The 14153-nt window shown below is 50.8% G+C and overlaps 1 protein-coding gene across 1 annotated transcript; it reads left to right on the top strand.

Moving 5' to 3' along the window:
• The first annotated feature begins 475 nt into the window (after window positions 1-475).
• On the top strand, window positions 476-13449 carry LOC308644912 (cytochrome P450 4F3). Its single transcript, XM_081286731.1, has 13 exons — window positions 476-558; window positions 921-1119; window positions 5017-5161; window positions 6199-6252; window positions 6342-6469; window positions 8238-8359; window positions 9147-9417; window positions 10494-10560; window positions 10757-10886; window positions 12297-12430; window positions 12515-12579; window positions 12725-12807; window positions 13203-13449. Exons 2-13 carry the CDS (start codon window positions 922-924, stop codon window positions 13375-13377), a joined length of 1572 nt encoding a protein of 523 aa, XP_081142857.1. The 5' UTR covers window positions 476-558; window position 921; the 3' UTR covers window positions 13378-13449.
• Window positions 13450-14153: the final 704 nt, after the last annotated feature.

Consider the following 14153-nt stretch of genomic DNA (forward strand, 5'->3'; position numbering starts at 1 on the left):
GTCTCACTCCAGGCCTTGGGCTGGCTGGAAGCAGGACTTGAACTCTTGCCAGGCTATGCAGCTGGTCAGCCACAGGTCTCCATCTCTGAGCCTCCTCATTTTTCACTGGGCAAAGGTGTGTGATGTTCCCGCAGTCCATGCTTGGAGAGGAGGTCTGGAGACCTTCTGGGGGGAGGCCTGGCCTGGCCCTGCTCTCCTGAACTCATAAATCCATCCTTCTCCCTACTGCACCCTGGCTTTGAAAGAGCAGATGGGGCTGTAAACTTTATCACTCAGGCACCTTTTCTCACCCCCGCAACATGTTTTCTACCCCAGGTAGGAGATGCCAAGTCCTAAGTGCCCGTGCCCGTGCCCGTGACCACGGAAGGGTTCCCCTTTGCACCCAGTTGGCTCCACCCCCACTCTTGGCTGCCTGCCCAGACAGGCCTGCTGGGATTGGCTGGTCCAGGCCAGCCCAGCTCAGCCTCCCGCAGATTCCTCCAGGTCATCAACCAGGGACAAAGAAGTCCCAGAGGAGAGGAGAAGAGCCTGTTGGGGACAAGCTGCTCCTGACAGAAGGTGCCAGACTAGATTTGGTGGGACTGGAGGCTCTTTACCTGATATGGGAAGGATGTTGCCCAGGGCTGGGGCAGCTCCAGGGAGCCAGCCAGCCTGGGAAACTGGTGGTTTCTGGGTAACAGTCCCCGGAAACTTGTCTATGACTCAGGAAGGTCTGGACTCCAATCAGTCTCTCTTCATTGTTCTCCTCCCATCTCCAATTTCTCCTCTTCCTCCTCCATCTTTGTCTCTGCTCTCCCTGATGCTTTCCGTGGGTTGCCCTCGGTCTTGCTCCCCTCTCTGAGCCCTCCCTGCCCTTTTCACAACACTGTCCCTGTCCAGTGACCCTCCGCAGCTCACCCTCTGTCCCATCTTCCCTGCAGAATGCCACAGCTGGGCCTGTCCTGGCTGGGACTGGGGCCCATGGAAGCCTCTCCCTGGGTCCTCCTGCTGCTGGTGGGGGCCTCCTGGCTCCTGGCCCGCAGCCTGACCTGGATCTATGCCTTTTATGAAAACTCTCGTCGCCTCCAATGTTTCCCGCAGCCCCCCAAACGGAATTGGCTCTTGGGTCACGTGGGCATGGTGAGTGTGGCAGCAGGCTGGGTTGGGCTGTTGGGGTGTATGGGCTGCTGAGGGGTCAGGAATGGGGCTCAGGGAGCTGGGTCGGGTGGGCTAAGGTCTCAGACAGCAGAGGACAAGGAAGACAGGTGCTCTGGGGTGTGCTCACCCCGGGATGGGCCGAGCCCCTCTTAACTGCCTTGTTCCCGCGGCCTAGTCTGCTTTGGGATTCATTTCTGGCCTGTCTTTGTCACGTTGGTGCATCCCTGAGGGGCTCCCGGGGTGGGCTACGCAGAGTGAGGACCCCCTGGTGATCCTGTATTCTCTGCTGCTGGACTTGAGTCCTCCACAGGGTGCTGACCAGGGTCTGTTCCTACCTGAACCATTTCTTTGTGTCTGCCCATCTATGGGCTTCGGGATGTTCAGGGAAATGAGCAATCGCCTCCCGTGGACTAGCTCAGCCAGGAGATGGGTCTGGGTTGCCTCCCCCTTCTCCCTCCTGGGGCGCCTTCCTCTTATCTCTCTTCTCCCCTAAGATGAACCCGTGGGCCCTGTTGCCCAACCCAGATCGAAGTTGGCCGCCACTTCCCTTTTCAGAAGCCTTCCTCGACCCCACCCTTTACTCTAAACCTTGACCTTAGATCTGCCCTCCATGTTGGGTAGCTGTGCTCTGGCTGCTTCCCTTGTAAAGGACACAGGTTTAGTGAGAGCAGGCACAGGACGATCTGCCAGCATGTGGGTAGCAGCAGGTGCTCATGGGTGGGAGAGTCCTGATGGAGAGATGGAGGTCACCTGACTTCTCTGTCTGTCCTGGGATGCACTGTTGGGACTCGGATAGGGTCTTGAGAGGGATGGGACAGGAGCGGCAGAGATTCCCTCCATCCTTACAAAATTGGGACATGTGTTCACTGCAAAAGGCAAACTACCTGCAGAGGCCGTAGGAAGCCCCTATTGTGGCTCTTGGGATGGTTTATTAGTCAGGGTTCTCCAGAGAAAGAGAACACACACACACACACACACACACAAAGTCCTTCATCACTTAATCATGGGAACCCTACTGAGTAATTTGTCACAAGGCGATTTTGTCCTCTGCCTACACCAGGGGGTGGCCTCACACATACCTAGACGGTGTAGCCGTGCACACACCTAGGTTACGTGGTGTTGCCTGTTGCTCCTAGGTTTATGCCTGGGCAGCCTGTTACCTTTCTGAAAGCTGTAGGCAAGTGGAGCACAATACTAAGTATTTATGTATCTAAAAGTATTCAAACACAGAAAAAAATCAGTCAAAGTGCTGGGTCATAGCCATTCTTCAAATTCTTCAGCTACACTGTAATTTTTTTTATTTTTTTTTGTACCAAGGATTGAACCCAGGGGTGCTTAACCACTGAGCCATATCCCCAGCCCCCTTTTTATATTTTATTTAGAGACAGGGTCTTGCTCAGTTGCTTAGGGCCTCACTAAGTTCCTGAAGCTGAACTTGAACTCAAGATTCTCCTAATCCAGCCTCCTGAGTCACTGGGATTATAGGTGTAAACTACCACACCCAACAGCTACACTGCAATCTTAAGGGACTACTATACACATGATTGTACTACACATACAGACATGCATATATATACGTACACACACATGTATAGACACTATGCAAACATAAATAATACATATATCTGTGTACATATGTATGTAAGATATGTGTGTATGTACGTATGCGTGTGTGGTGTATATACAGACACACACATATATGTATATATATATATATATATATATATATATATATATATATATAGAGAGAGAGAGAGAGAGAGAGAGAGAGAGAGAGAGAGAGAAAAGAGGGAATTATTAGGAGAACTGGTTCATATATTATGGAGTCCAAGAAGTCTCACTATACACTATCAAAGCTGGAGAACCAGGGAATCTTGTGGTGTCATTCTTTCAGTCTGAGCCTAAGGGCATAAAAACCTTGGGTGGAGATTGCTGGTATTAAGTTCTGAGTCCAAAAGTTTGAGAATTGAAGTTCTGATGTCCAGGGGCAGGAAAGAGTTCTCAGCTCCAAAGAGAGATTGAACCTGTCCTTTCTCTGCTGCACGTCCTCTCTGGACCCTCAGTGGACCCACACTGGGGAGGGTGCGTCTTCAGTCTACCAGTGCAGACACCACTCTCTTCTGGAAATGACCCAACAGACACTCCCAGAAATCATGTTTCAGGGGACATCTGACAAGCTGACACTTGACATCAACCATGTCAGGAGGTGACCACCCCTGCCTTGTTTTCAGATCCAACCCACAGAGCAGGGCTTGAAGGAAGTGTCGAAGCTGGTGGGCACCTATCCTCAAGGCTTTATGACATGGCTGGGCCCCATCATTCCCATCGTCACTCTGTGCCACCCCAACATCGTCCGATCTGTCCTCAGTGCCTCAGGTACCCATGCAGAGCTCTTGGTGGTGGGCGCTATGTCACATCTGAGTGCCCTCCACCTACAGGCTTCCATGGGCCCCTGCCTCGCCCCAGCCCCCCCTTCCCTCTTCCTCTCAGCCTCTTCCTCTCTCTTTCATGGGCTCCACAGACCCCATCTCACTGTCTTTTTCTTCCACTGTGGTCACCCCTCCACCCTAGTGTTCTCAGTGCCTCCAGAGTCCCAAGAGGCCTTAATCCAGGGGTCTTTCCTGGAGGGATCCCCTAGTTCAAGGAAATGCATCTGGACCAAAAACCCCAACATTTTGTATGGGCTGGAGGGAGACAGATTGTGGCAGCTGGTGGACAGCAGGGTCTCTGCCAGGGCAGCTGGAGCCCTCCTGGAGGAGGAGCTACCAGAGCAGGGCAGGGGATGTGCCCAAGCCCCTCTGCCACTCCTGGCCCCAGCCTTGCCCTTCTGCAGACCCAGAGCCACGAGGAGGGCTTGTGGCTGGAGGAGGAGCGTGGCTGCTATTTCCACGATAACCAACTCTGGTGGGTGGATTCCTTCTTGTGGCTTGTCCTCTGCATTTTCCCTGCCCTCCTGCTCCAGGCCCTAGGAGTCTTTCTTAGGAGACCCCACCCCAGCCTGGTTCATTTACCCTGCCCCCTGCCCTTCCCATTCTTGGCTAGAACAAGTTGAGCAGGGGAAAGAGCAATAGCTCTGATACCAAAGTGCTTGGTGATCGGAGCAGGTCCCTGACTCTCTGGCTGCTGAAGTCTCTTTCAGTTGTGGATGGTGGAGACTCACTACGGTGTGCTCTAAGTCAGAGAGGGAATCTGTTTAGTGTAAAGTCCAGGGAGGCTGATCTTCAGGCACAGTTAGATCCAGCTCTCAAATAATGTCCAGAGAGATCTGTCTGCTCTCTTGGCACCACTCTCCGTTCAAGGCAGGGCTTGAATGAAAAGCCCCCAAAGTTCACTTCCATGAAAGAGCTCTTCATTCCCCCAGCATTCCCATCAATGACCCATTATTGACTTCAATTGTCCTGGCCTGAATCGGAGGGCAGATTTCCCATTTAATCACTGCAATTCTGATTGCCCAATCTCGGCAGGCAGGGGACCCCCAGTGTGATTGTTTGGGGGAACACAAAGCCGGTTAGTGGTTAAGCACTCAGGATATGGATTCAGACTCTGGTCACAGGCATGTGACTCACTATCTGGAGGGCCGTGAGCGTGTATGTGACTTCCTCATTCAGAGCCTCAATGCCTATCTGGGAAACTGAATGGAAGATGACCCGGGTGTGTAGTGTTTGGGATGCAAGAGGGGAAGGAGTATTTCTGTGACTGTAGCTGAGGGATCCAGACTGTTGTGTGCAGAGGATGCAGGCAGAGAGCCCAGGCAGGGCTCAGCATGGAGGATGATGACCCGCTGAGTGGAATTCCCTGCACTCCCTGTCCTGGTCTAGTGCTGTAGGTCCTTCTCTGGTAGCCCAGGGGAGTGTGCATCCGGTTCTGTTTGTTCTCCAGATCCAGGGCTCAGAAGAAGGTCTGCTGTACACGCAGGGTCTGGCGAGCACCTTTGGGGATGTGTGCTGCTGGTGGGTGGGGCCCTGGAACCCAGTGGTCCGCATCTTCCACCCCACCTGCATCAAGCCCGTGCTCTTTGCTCCAGGTAGACACTGGCATGACCCCAGCTGGCCTGCTGCCAAGGTCTCTGTGCTGCCTCAAGCTGTTCAGGGACCTAGTGCAAGCTGGAGGGGCTGCGGCAGCGATGCTCCTGCCTCTGTCTCACCTGGACCCCACCTGTCTGACCCCTGGTCATGTCTGCTCATGTCTGGAGCATGTCTGTGTGACATCTGCTGAATGGTCACAACTTGCCAATGTACATTTACTCCCGGATCCTGGTTACAGCTGGCTAACATTGGTGATGGTCCTGCCTGGGGCTCTGTTGTGGCCAAGGACATTTGGGGCATGTCAGAGTCCGTGTGGTTTTGTCTGTGTTTCTGTTGTGGATTATCTTTTCCTTTCTGCTGGCCTCATCTGGGTCATGTGTGTGGTTTGTCTGGAGTCTGGGTCCCAGAGTCCCTTGGAGAAGAGACTGAGACCTAATTTGAATGTTGTCTAAAGCAGGTCTTATTATCCAGGTCAGGTCTGAGACTCAACTGGGTCACACCTGGGCCATATCTGGGATATGAATAGGACCGTATTTCAATTCTGTCTGCAGTCTGTCTGTGGGGCACAGATGTCACATTAGACCTTCTCTGGTTCATGTCAGAGGATGTTGTGTCATGTCTTGGCAGGTCATGTATGTTTTGCCCATGTCAGGACATAACAAGGTGTCCCTGTCACATGTCTTGGGTCTATGTCAGGAGATGTCAAATGGTGCTGGGTGGGCAGGGTTTCCTATAAACCCTGTGGAGTGTTGTGCTGTGCTAGAATGTTGTAGAACATGTTGGAGCTTGTAGGACTCACGCCCAGGTATGCTGGTCTGTCTTGTGCCGTGTGTAGCTATTTCATGGCTCTGCTGCTGCAGCCTGGCCTGGTCCCCTCTAGCCTCCTCCCTCTTCCCTATTTCCTCTCCCCTGGAATCCTTCCTGCTATGCTGGTCTTAGAGGGGGGAAGTGCAAGCCCTGCCTGGGCGCCTCCACCTCCTCCCACAGCCCACCCGTTACCCCTCTCCATGGCCCTAATTGTACTTGTTCATGTCAGCTGCGGTTGCACTGAAGGATGTGATCTTCTACAGCTTCCTGAAGCCCTGGCTGGGTAAGTAACTGCAGATGACAGGGCTTAGGGGAACCCGGGTGCCAGGGTGAGGTGGTACCCTTGCCCACTGCCCATGGCTGCCCTACCAGGGGATGGGCTCTTGCTGAGTTCTGGTGACAAATGGAACCACCATCGTCGCCTGCTGACACCTGCCTTCCATTTCAACATCCTGAAGCCCTATATGAAGATTTTCAATGACAGTACGAATGTCATGCATGTGAGTCTCTTGAACCTAGTGTCCAAAGTTGAACCTGGGTGGGAGAAGGGTCACACACAGAGCCGGTCTACAGATCTGGCTCTGATGAACCACTTTGAGACCACTGGTCTTTCTCTCTGTGCCTCGGTTTCCACATTAGTAAAATGGGAATAAAAATCTGTACTTAAAAGTTGTCCTAAATAATATAGTGGAGTTATGTCCCTGGTGCATGGTAGGTGCTCAGAAGGGGTTAGTTTCCATGCTTCTCTCACAGAAGGTCTGCAAAGCCACAGTACTGAAGAATTTGCTGTTGTGTAACAAGTCATTTCTGAACCCATTGGTTGAAAATCAATGAGGTTTAGAGTTGCTAACAAGGGTATAAGTCAGTAGGCTGGTTCTTTTAGATGTGGATGGAATCACTCAAGGCGCACGATCAGCTGAGGGTCAGGTAGGCAACTTTGATGACTCTGGGAAGATTCCCTCGCATGTTTGGGGGTTGACTGATGTAGAATGTCCTCATCTCGGACAACTGTACTCTTCTGCGTGATTCTGTCCCTTCAGAAGATAATCTGGGGATCCAAGGCAGAGATAGGGTTCCATGGGTGTGAGAGAAGGCTGCAGTGTCTCTTGAAGTATAGGCTTCATTGAGCTTATGACCTCATTTTAGTTACATTGTATTGGCCAAAGTCAGAATTCTATCACATAATCAGATGGGGGTAAAATAGATTCTCCTTCTTTTCTTGCTGAAAAATCCCACTGCAAAAGATGTGGACTTGGGAAATAGGGTAATGTTGGAGGTGAGGTTTCTGTGAAGTGCTTAGGATTTTTCTTACTTGTAAGTTAATAAGTTAGCTTGTTATCAGTTCTTGGATTCTTCCAGAAGACATGAGATTCCTGAATCAGTGGCAAAGGGTAGTTGATTACTCATGACTCACCAAGCAACCTATGCTTCTTGTTGCTTTAATCTTTGCTGCAAGCCACCGAATCCCATAGTGGTGACAAGGCTGGCTTCCTTAGGTGCCTGCTCATTGGTATATCCCATTACACTAGATTTAGGGAATCTGCTTTAATAGCAAACAGAAACTAGCCTGAATCTCACCCAGAGGAGTCATTCCATCTTCCTTTGGGGTTATTTTCTACAAACTTACCTTTTGAAATGGTCCAGCCTAGGAACCTTGCATTCAGGACCTATGCATGACTCCTTCTCCCAACATAAGAGATTTTTTAAAAATATTTTTTAAATCAATATATCTCTATGAAGACAAGGAAAGCTAACCCTGAAGACTTGATGTATACCAGAAATTATACCATTTACCAATTGCTTAATACATATTGTCCAATTTATTTTCCACAACCATGAATAGCACAGGTTATTTTGCCCATGACAAATAATCATTCTGAGTGTGAGAGAAATTAGGGAGTTTGCTCAGGATCACCTAGCTAGTAAGTGAGCATGAATGGTGAAGCAGGGTTTTTAATCTCCGATAATCAGCCTTCGAAGCAGATCAGGTTAACTGTTGCTGAAGATTTGACATGTGGAACTTAGGAGAAGCAAACAAGTGATTAAAGGTGCACAGAGGCAGAGCTGGGACGTGGACTGATTGCCTTGGGCATTCATTTCTCGGTAGGAACAGCTTCTGCTCCTACTGAACATGATCCTCCCTGGGTTTGGGTGCCTTAGACAGAAGACCATGAGGCTGGCTCTGGGGAGTCCATCCTGGTAGGAGTAGTTGGGCAGGGGCTCTGGGAGCCAAGGCCAAGCCCCAGCCCTGTTCCCTTCTCTGGCCAGGCCAAGTGGCGGCGACTGGTCTCAGAGGGCAGCGCCCGTCTGGACATGTTTGAGCACATCAGCCTCATGACCTTGGACAGTCTGCAGAAATGCGTCTTCAGCTTCGACAGCAATTGTCAGGAGTGAGTCCTTTCCTAAGGTCTTGGAACCCAGGCCAGGGACTCAAGTGAGTCCGTGGGGGAGGGAAGGCTATGTGTAGGGGCCAGAGGAGGCTTCCAGGAGGCTGTGGGTCAGACCTGGCACTGAAGGACAGGGAAGGGGAGAGAGAAATTAGTTCCTCTAAGTAAGTGGAATTGTTTGAGTAAAGGTAAGGGGGCTCAGATGAGCAGAGTGTGTACAACAGGCAAGAAGGAGACTCCGTGGATGAGGATCAAGTGGCAGGAGTGGGTTGATCTTAAGGAGATTGAAAGTCAGGCAAAGGAGTGTAAATTTTATCAGGAGTTTTTCAGGGAACCAATGAAGGTGTTTGAGCTGATGATGGGCATGATCAGAGCTGAACTCTGTGGGACTTCTCATGCAGACAGTACCTGGAGTCGACACTGGATGCAAGGAAGCTAGGGCAGGGGCTGCTTCTAGGACCAGTTAGAAGAGAACGATGTGGGAGCTGTGGACAGTATCAGGCAGGAAAGAGGAAAGGACTGGACACTAAACAAAGGAGAGGAGTTTGATGTCCAGACTGTGCTCTGGGTTGCTTGGGGCATGGAGGTGGGTCACAGAGATGGGATGCAGAGAGAGAAGAGACAAAGGAAAGTCAACCTGATGGCCTATATCCACTGTGTATCTGAGAGGCCATGTGTTTCTGGATACTCACTTTCCTGATGGGAGGTAGCTCCCAGCCGCTGGTGAGAAGTCCTCCTTGGGCATCAGATATGTTGAGTTGTTGACTCCTTTTATGTCCTCATCCTGCAGGAAGCCCAGTGAATATATTGCTGCCATCTTGGAGCTCAGTGCCCTTGTGGTCAAAAGGCACGAGCAACTCCTCATGCACATGGACTTCCTGTACCTTCTCAGCCCCAGTGGGCAGCGCTTCCGTAAGGCCTGCCGCCTGGTGCATGACTTCACAGATGCTGTCATCCAGGAGCGGCGCCGCACCCTCCCTGATCACGGTATTAGTGACTTCCTCAAGGCCAAGGCTGAGTCCAAAACTTTGGACTTCATTGATGTGCTCCTGCTGACCAAGGTGAGCTTCTCAACAGGAGGACACTAAGAAGCCTTAGGAGGTATCTGAGAAGGGAGGAGCAAGCCAGAGCTAAATAGATCTTAGAGATAACTCTTGGATGCAGCCAGCAGGGGACTCCATAGTCTGAAACTGTGAAGGGCCTGATAATTTAATCTGTTTGCAAGTTAAGAAGTTTGTATATTACATTTATATCTGTGTCTATATCTATGCTGACAAATGCATCAAGCACTTTGATCAGTTCCATAAGTGACTAAGTGACATACAAAATCCAGTTATTACAGTAATGGCAACCTGAGTAGGATTGTAGCAATGGTTCCCAATTCCCAACTCTTCCTTCCCCAGGGATTGCAAGATTTTAATCTGTTTTGAAGCTTCAAATCTTGAGTTTTGAAGCTTATATAGGACAGGTGGCACAATTGCTCTTCTGGCAGGGGGAGAGGGAGGGGACAAACTTTGTTCTGGAAAATAAACAAGTTATCTTCAGTGGAAAGGTAAAGTCTATTGGCCTGAGAACCAAATCCCTCTGGGGACATAAGGTAAGATTCTCACTTGAGAGTATGAGCAAATGTATTTGGAATAATGCTTAATGTCCAAGGTAAATTGCCATTTAATAATCCTCTAACCCAAGTTCCAGTAAGTAACCTTTTCTCAGAAATTCCTCATTATACAGAAATTATACAGAACATGAAAATATTCATGGATCATTTATTCCTCCTGCTAGGGACAAACTAGGAGGCAAGGAACCCCAGCAGGATGACTGTGTGGTGGGGATTCAGGTGATGGTGACCAACAGAAGTCTAGGGGTGCATGTGGCTTGGGTTTCTGGATGGAAGACAGATCTTTTTTTTTTAAGTATTTCAGTTGTAGTCAAACACAATACCTTTATTTTATTTATTTATTTTCATGTGGTGCTGAGGATTGAACCCAGCGCCTACACATGCGCTAGGCTAGCACTCTACCACTGAGCCCCAGCCCCAGCCCCTGAAAGTCAGATCTGTTGAAATTGTGTGAGTCACACTGAAGATCCTGCAGACCTGGTGTAATTTGGGGTGTGGGATGTCCTGTCTTCTCTCCAGGATGAAGATGGAAAAGAGTTGTCGGATGAGGATATAAGAGCAGAAGCTGACACCTTCATGTTTGAGGGTGAGGGCCCCAGTGCAGGACTACAGAGGGGGTGGAGGGTCTCTCCACTCCAGTGATGGGCTGGGTGGACCCTGGATCACTGCATTCTGTCCATTCTCCTCTTTCCTATCCTTCCTGGGACCTCAATGCTTGGGCGCTGTCCACCCTCTGGTGCTGAAGCAGCCCAGAGGCCCAAGGCTGCCTGACCGCCCCTCAGGCCATGACACCACGGCCAGTGGTCTCTCCTGGGCCCTGTACAACCTGGCAAAGCACCCGGAATACCAGGAGCGCTGCCGGAAGGAGGTGCAAGACCTGCTGAGGGACCGTGATCCTAAAGAGATTGAGTGGTGAGTGAGTCCTCAAGGGCCGCCCTGAGCCACTATCAAGGGCCCTGCTCCCCAGGTGGGGAAGGGTAAGATGCTTGTGATTTCATTATTGCTTTGTGGGAATAGGACCCAATTCAGAGGCAGGGCCTAGTACCCAACCTGACTAGCAAGGGTGCATTTGCAGGATTTGGGGACAAATGATCTGAACTTATGGGAGATTCAGTGACACTGTGACAATCTGTGAGGGTAGAACAGGACTGTCAGCCATGGTCAGGAAATGGACTTCTCCTGCACTTCCTCTATTTTCTTTCAAATAGCACTTTTTCACGGATCTTCACCTCCTAAAAGTTTGTTCTTCTCTTGAACCTAATTCTTAACTTCCTGTCCAATCCAAGGATTCATAGGAGATACCTGGAAGTAAAAGTCATCTATTGTACCCAGAGCATCTGCATCCTTCATCCGTGCAGCCTTCATTCAGAAAACAGGCCCACACTGTCTTCCCATCCCCCATTCTGTGCTCAGCCCTGCTCTGTGCTCTAGAGACCTGAGAAGGAAATAGTCCTGGGATCTCCTTCCACTGAGCTCTCAGATTGGTGGGCAAATGATCCCTGGTGGGGGACACTGCAAGCATACAAGGGTAGGAATGGGGTTGAGAGGAAGAGAAACAAGGCTAGAGGTAAAATAATGGTTTCAACTGAGCCCCTGAATGATTAGCAGAAGAATTTTCTTTTTCATCTGAGGAACAGTGCTCTAGGTCAAGAAGCAAGTCTTTACCAAAATGGGTGGTGCAGAGGGAGGAGAAGTAAAACAGAAGGGGGAGGGGAGAAGAGAGGTGAAGGTTTGTGTGTGAAGAGGAAAGGCTCAGATGGAAAAGGAAGAAGGTGGAAAGGAAGAGAGAGAAAGAGAGTACAGAGAAAGAGAGAAGGGGGACTGAGAGACAGAGGGAGATAAAGAAGAGCTGTAGTGGGTACAGTGAGCTGGGTTTACTAGTGCACACCTGTAATCCCAGTTACGTGGGAGGCTGAGGTGGAGGATCAAGGTTTGGGGTCCAGACCTTGTATTGAAACAAAACAACAACAACAATAATAATAATAAAACAAAATTGATACCCCCCACACACACAATTAAATGTGTGTATTTTGTTTTTTACTTGTTTGTATTTTTATTCTTCTCTATAGTATCAAGAACACTTATTTTCATGCAAACTATTGACTTCTTTAAAGTGTTTTTTTTTTTTTGATGCTGTGTTTGAAGAAAAACTTCTAAAGATACCTAGTTACAGCTTCTCCAGTCCTTTTCTAATTGCTTTTCCAATTCTCAAATACTTGATCCATCTGGGGCTTATTTTATGAGAAGGAGAAAAGGTTTCACCCAGAGGCCGGCAAACTCTGTTTTGCTCTCTGGATAATTTGGGGGTGGTGGTGGTTTTAGGGACGACCTGGCCCAGTTGCCCTTCCTGACCATGTGCATCAAGGAGAGTCTGCGGTTGCACCCTCCAGTTACAGTCATCTCCCGCTGCTGCACCCAGGACGTTGTGCTCCCAGACGGCCGGGTCATCCCCAAAGGTACCCACAAGGCAGGGAGCGGAGGTTCCTGGGCAGGAAAAGGGCTCCATCAGGCAGTTGGACCTTGTCCCTTCTCTCCCACAGGAGTCACCTGCCTCATCAGTATTTTCGGGACTCATCACAACCCAGCTGTGTGGCCGAACCCAGAGGTGCTGCCTGCCTTTCCCTCTTCCCGTTCTTGCCCACTGCAGGGGTGGAGTGGCGTTTTGACCCCACCACACGCACCTCTGTCTCTCCCTGGGTGTGCTGGCAGACCCCACCCAGCAACTGTGTCTTGGTGGACCTCCCCTCCAGGTCTATGACCCCTTCCGCTTTGACCCAGAAAACGCCAAGGACAGGTCACCTCTAGCTTTTATTCCTTTCTCCGCGGGACCTAGGTAAGGAAAGCGGGAGTCTGAGATGGGGGTGGGGTGATGACATCGGGACTTTGGGGATGGTAGTGCAGAAAGGGGGGAAGTTGCGGATGGTCAGTTGCTGGTGTCTTTCCTGTCGCTCTTGTAGTTTGTGTGCTGAGGTTAGGAGAGTGACTGTTGGGTGTGTCCCCAAAGAGGTCGGTCCAAAATGGGGTCCACCGTGTGCTCAGAGCCTTCCCACCCCAGCTTCTAGGCTGAGTTGTTGGGGGGCGGGGGTTGGAACAGGCTCTGGGGACAGGCTCTGGGGACAGGGACACCCACAGCGGTCCAGGCACGTCAGCCCCCCTCGCTGCCCTTCAGGCTGTTCAGGGTCGGAAGGGGGTCCCTGGCGCAGTAAAAGTCCCCACCCCCGCCCGCAGGAACTGCATCGGGCAGACGTTCGCCATGAGCGAGATGAAGGTGGTGCTGGCGCTGACGCTGCTGCGCTTCCGCGTCCTGCCCGACGACACCGAGCCGCGCAGGAAGCCGGAGCTGATCCTGCGCGCCGAGGGCGGGCTCTGGCTGCGCGTGGAGCCGCTGAGCGCCGGCGCGTAGTGACCCACCGATGCCGGTCAGGGGACCCCTCCGTGCAGATCCCCCAAGCTACCTGTGCAGATACCTGCAATAAAACGGTTTCACCTGCGTTTGAGTCTCACCGAGCGTCAGCAGGGGGCGCGGGGGACGTCGGGCAACCAAAGTGGTCCCGCCTAGGTGCGGGAGGCGAGGCCCGACCCTCGCTGGCTCTGGCTGGCCTCACAGCCCCTGAGCGCATGGTGGGAGTCTTGGGAGGTGTTGGAGCAGAAGGTGGACCTAGAGTAAGGACGGGGTTGAGCCTCTGAGTCACAAACGCTCAGAACACTAAATATTTACCATCCTTACCTCTGTTCGCATCTCCTAATGTAGCCTGCATTTTCTCATCATGGGATTTTTTCACTGTTGCTGTGGCTACTAAACTACTAGGTTTATTAGAAATAGCAAACTCAGTTGTGTTTTCTCCTGCTCCTGCTCCTTCCCACCATCTTCTGCTTTTCTTACTTTTAGAGACAGAATCTATGCAGAGCAATGTCTAACTCCCTGGCTCCAGCGCAAATCTTGCTTCATCCTCTGGATAGCCGGGCACCAGGCATGGGCCCGCACTCCGAGCTGAGCATGACTAAGCACGGTTGTTTTATATTGTGTCTGATCATTGGAGTCGCTGTATTTTTATTGCCTGTTATTTTTGCTGATTTTTTAAAAAACTTTTTATTGGGGTCACTTTTTATTGGCTGGTTATCTTTACCTTGATAGTGGCTGTCGTGTTTGAATAATTGCACAATGTGAAGAAAGCGGCG

Source organism: Spermophilus citellus (assembly GCF_964194105.1).
Source record: "Spermophilus citellus genome assembly, chromosome: 3".
Classification (NCBI taxonomy): Eukaryota; Metazoa; Chordata; class Mammalia; order Rodentia; family Sciuridae; genus Spermophilus; species Spermophilus citellus.

What these genes read in the sequence shown, in the direction of transcription:
- LOC308644912 (XM_081286731.1), top strand. Translation starts at nt 922, where the DNA reads ATGCCACAGCTGGGCCTGTCCTGGCTGGGACTGGGGCCCATGGAAGCC. An exon ending in ATGTGCTCCTGCTGACCAAG is followed by an intron (nt 9,418 to 10,493) that starts GTGAGCTTCTCA and finishes TCTTCTCTCCAG; the next exon opens with GATGAAGATGGAAAAGAGTT. An exon ending in CGGCCGGGTCATCCCCAAAG is followed by an intron (nt 12,431 to 12,514) that starts GTACCCACAAGG and finishes TCTCTCCCACAG; the next exon opens with GAGTCACCTGCCTCATCAGT.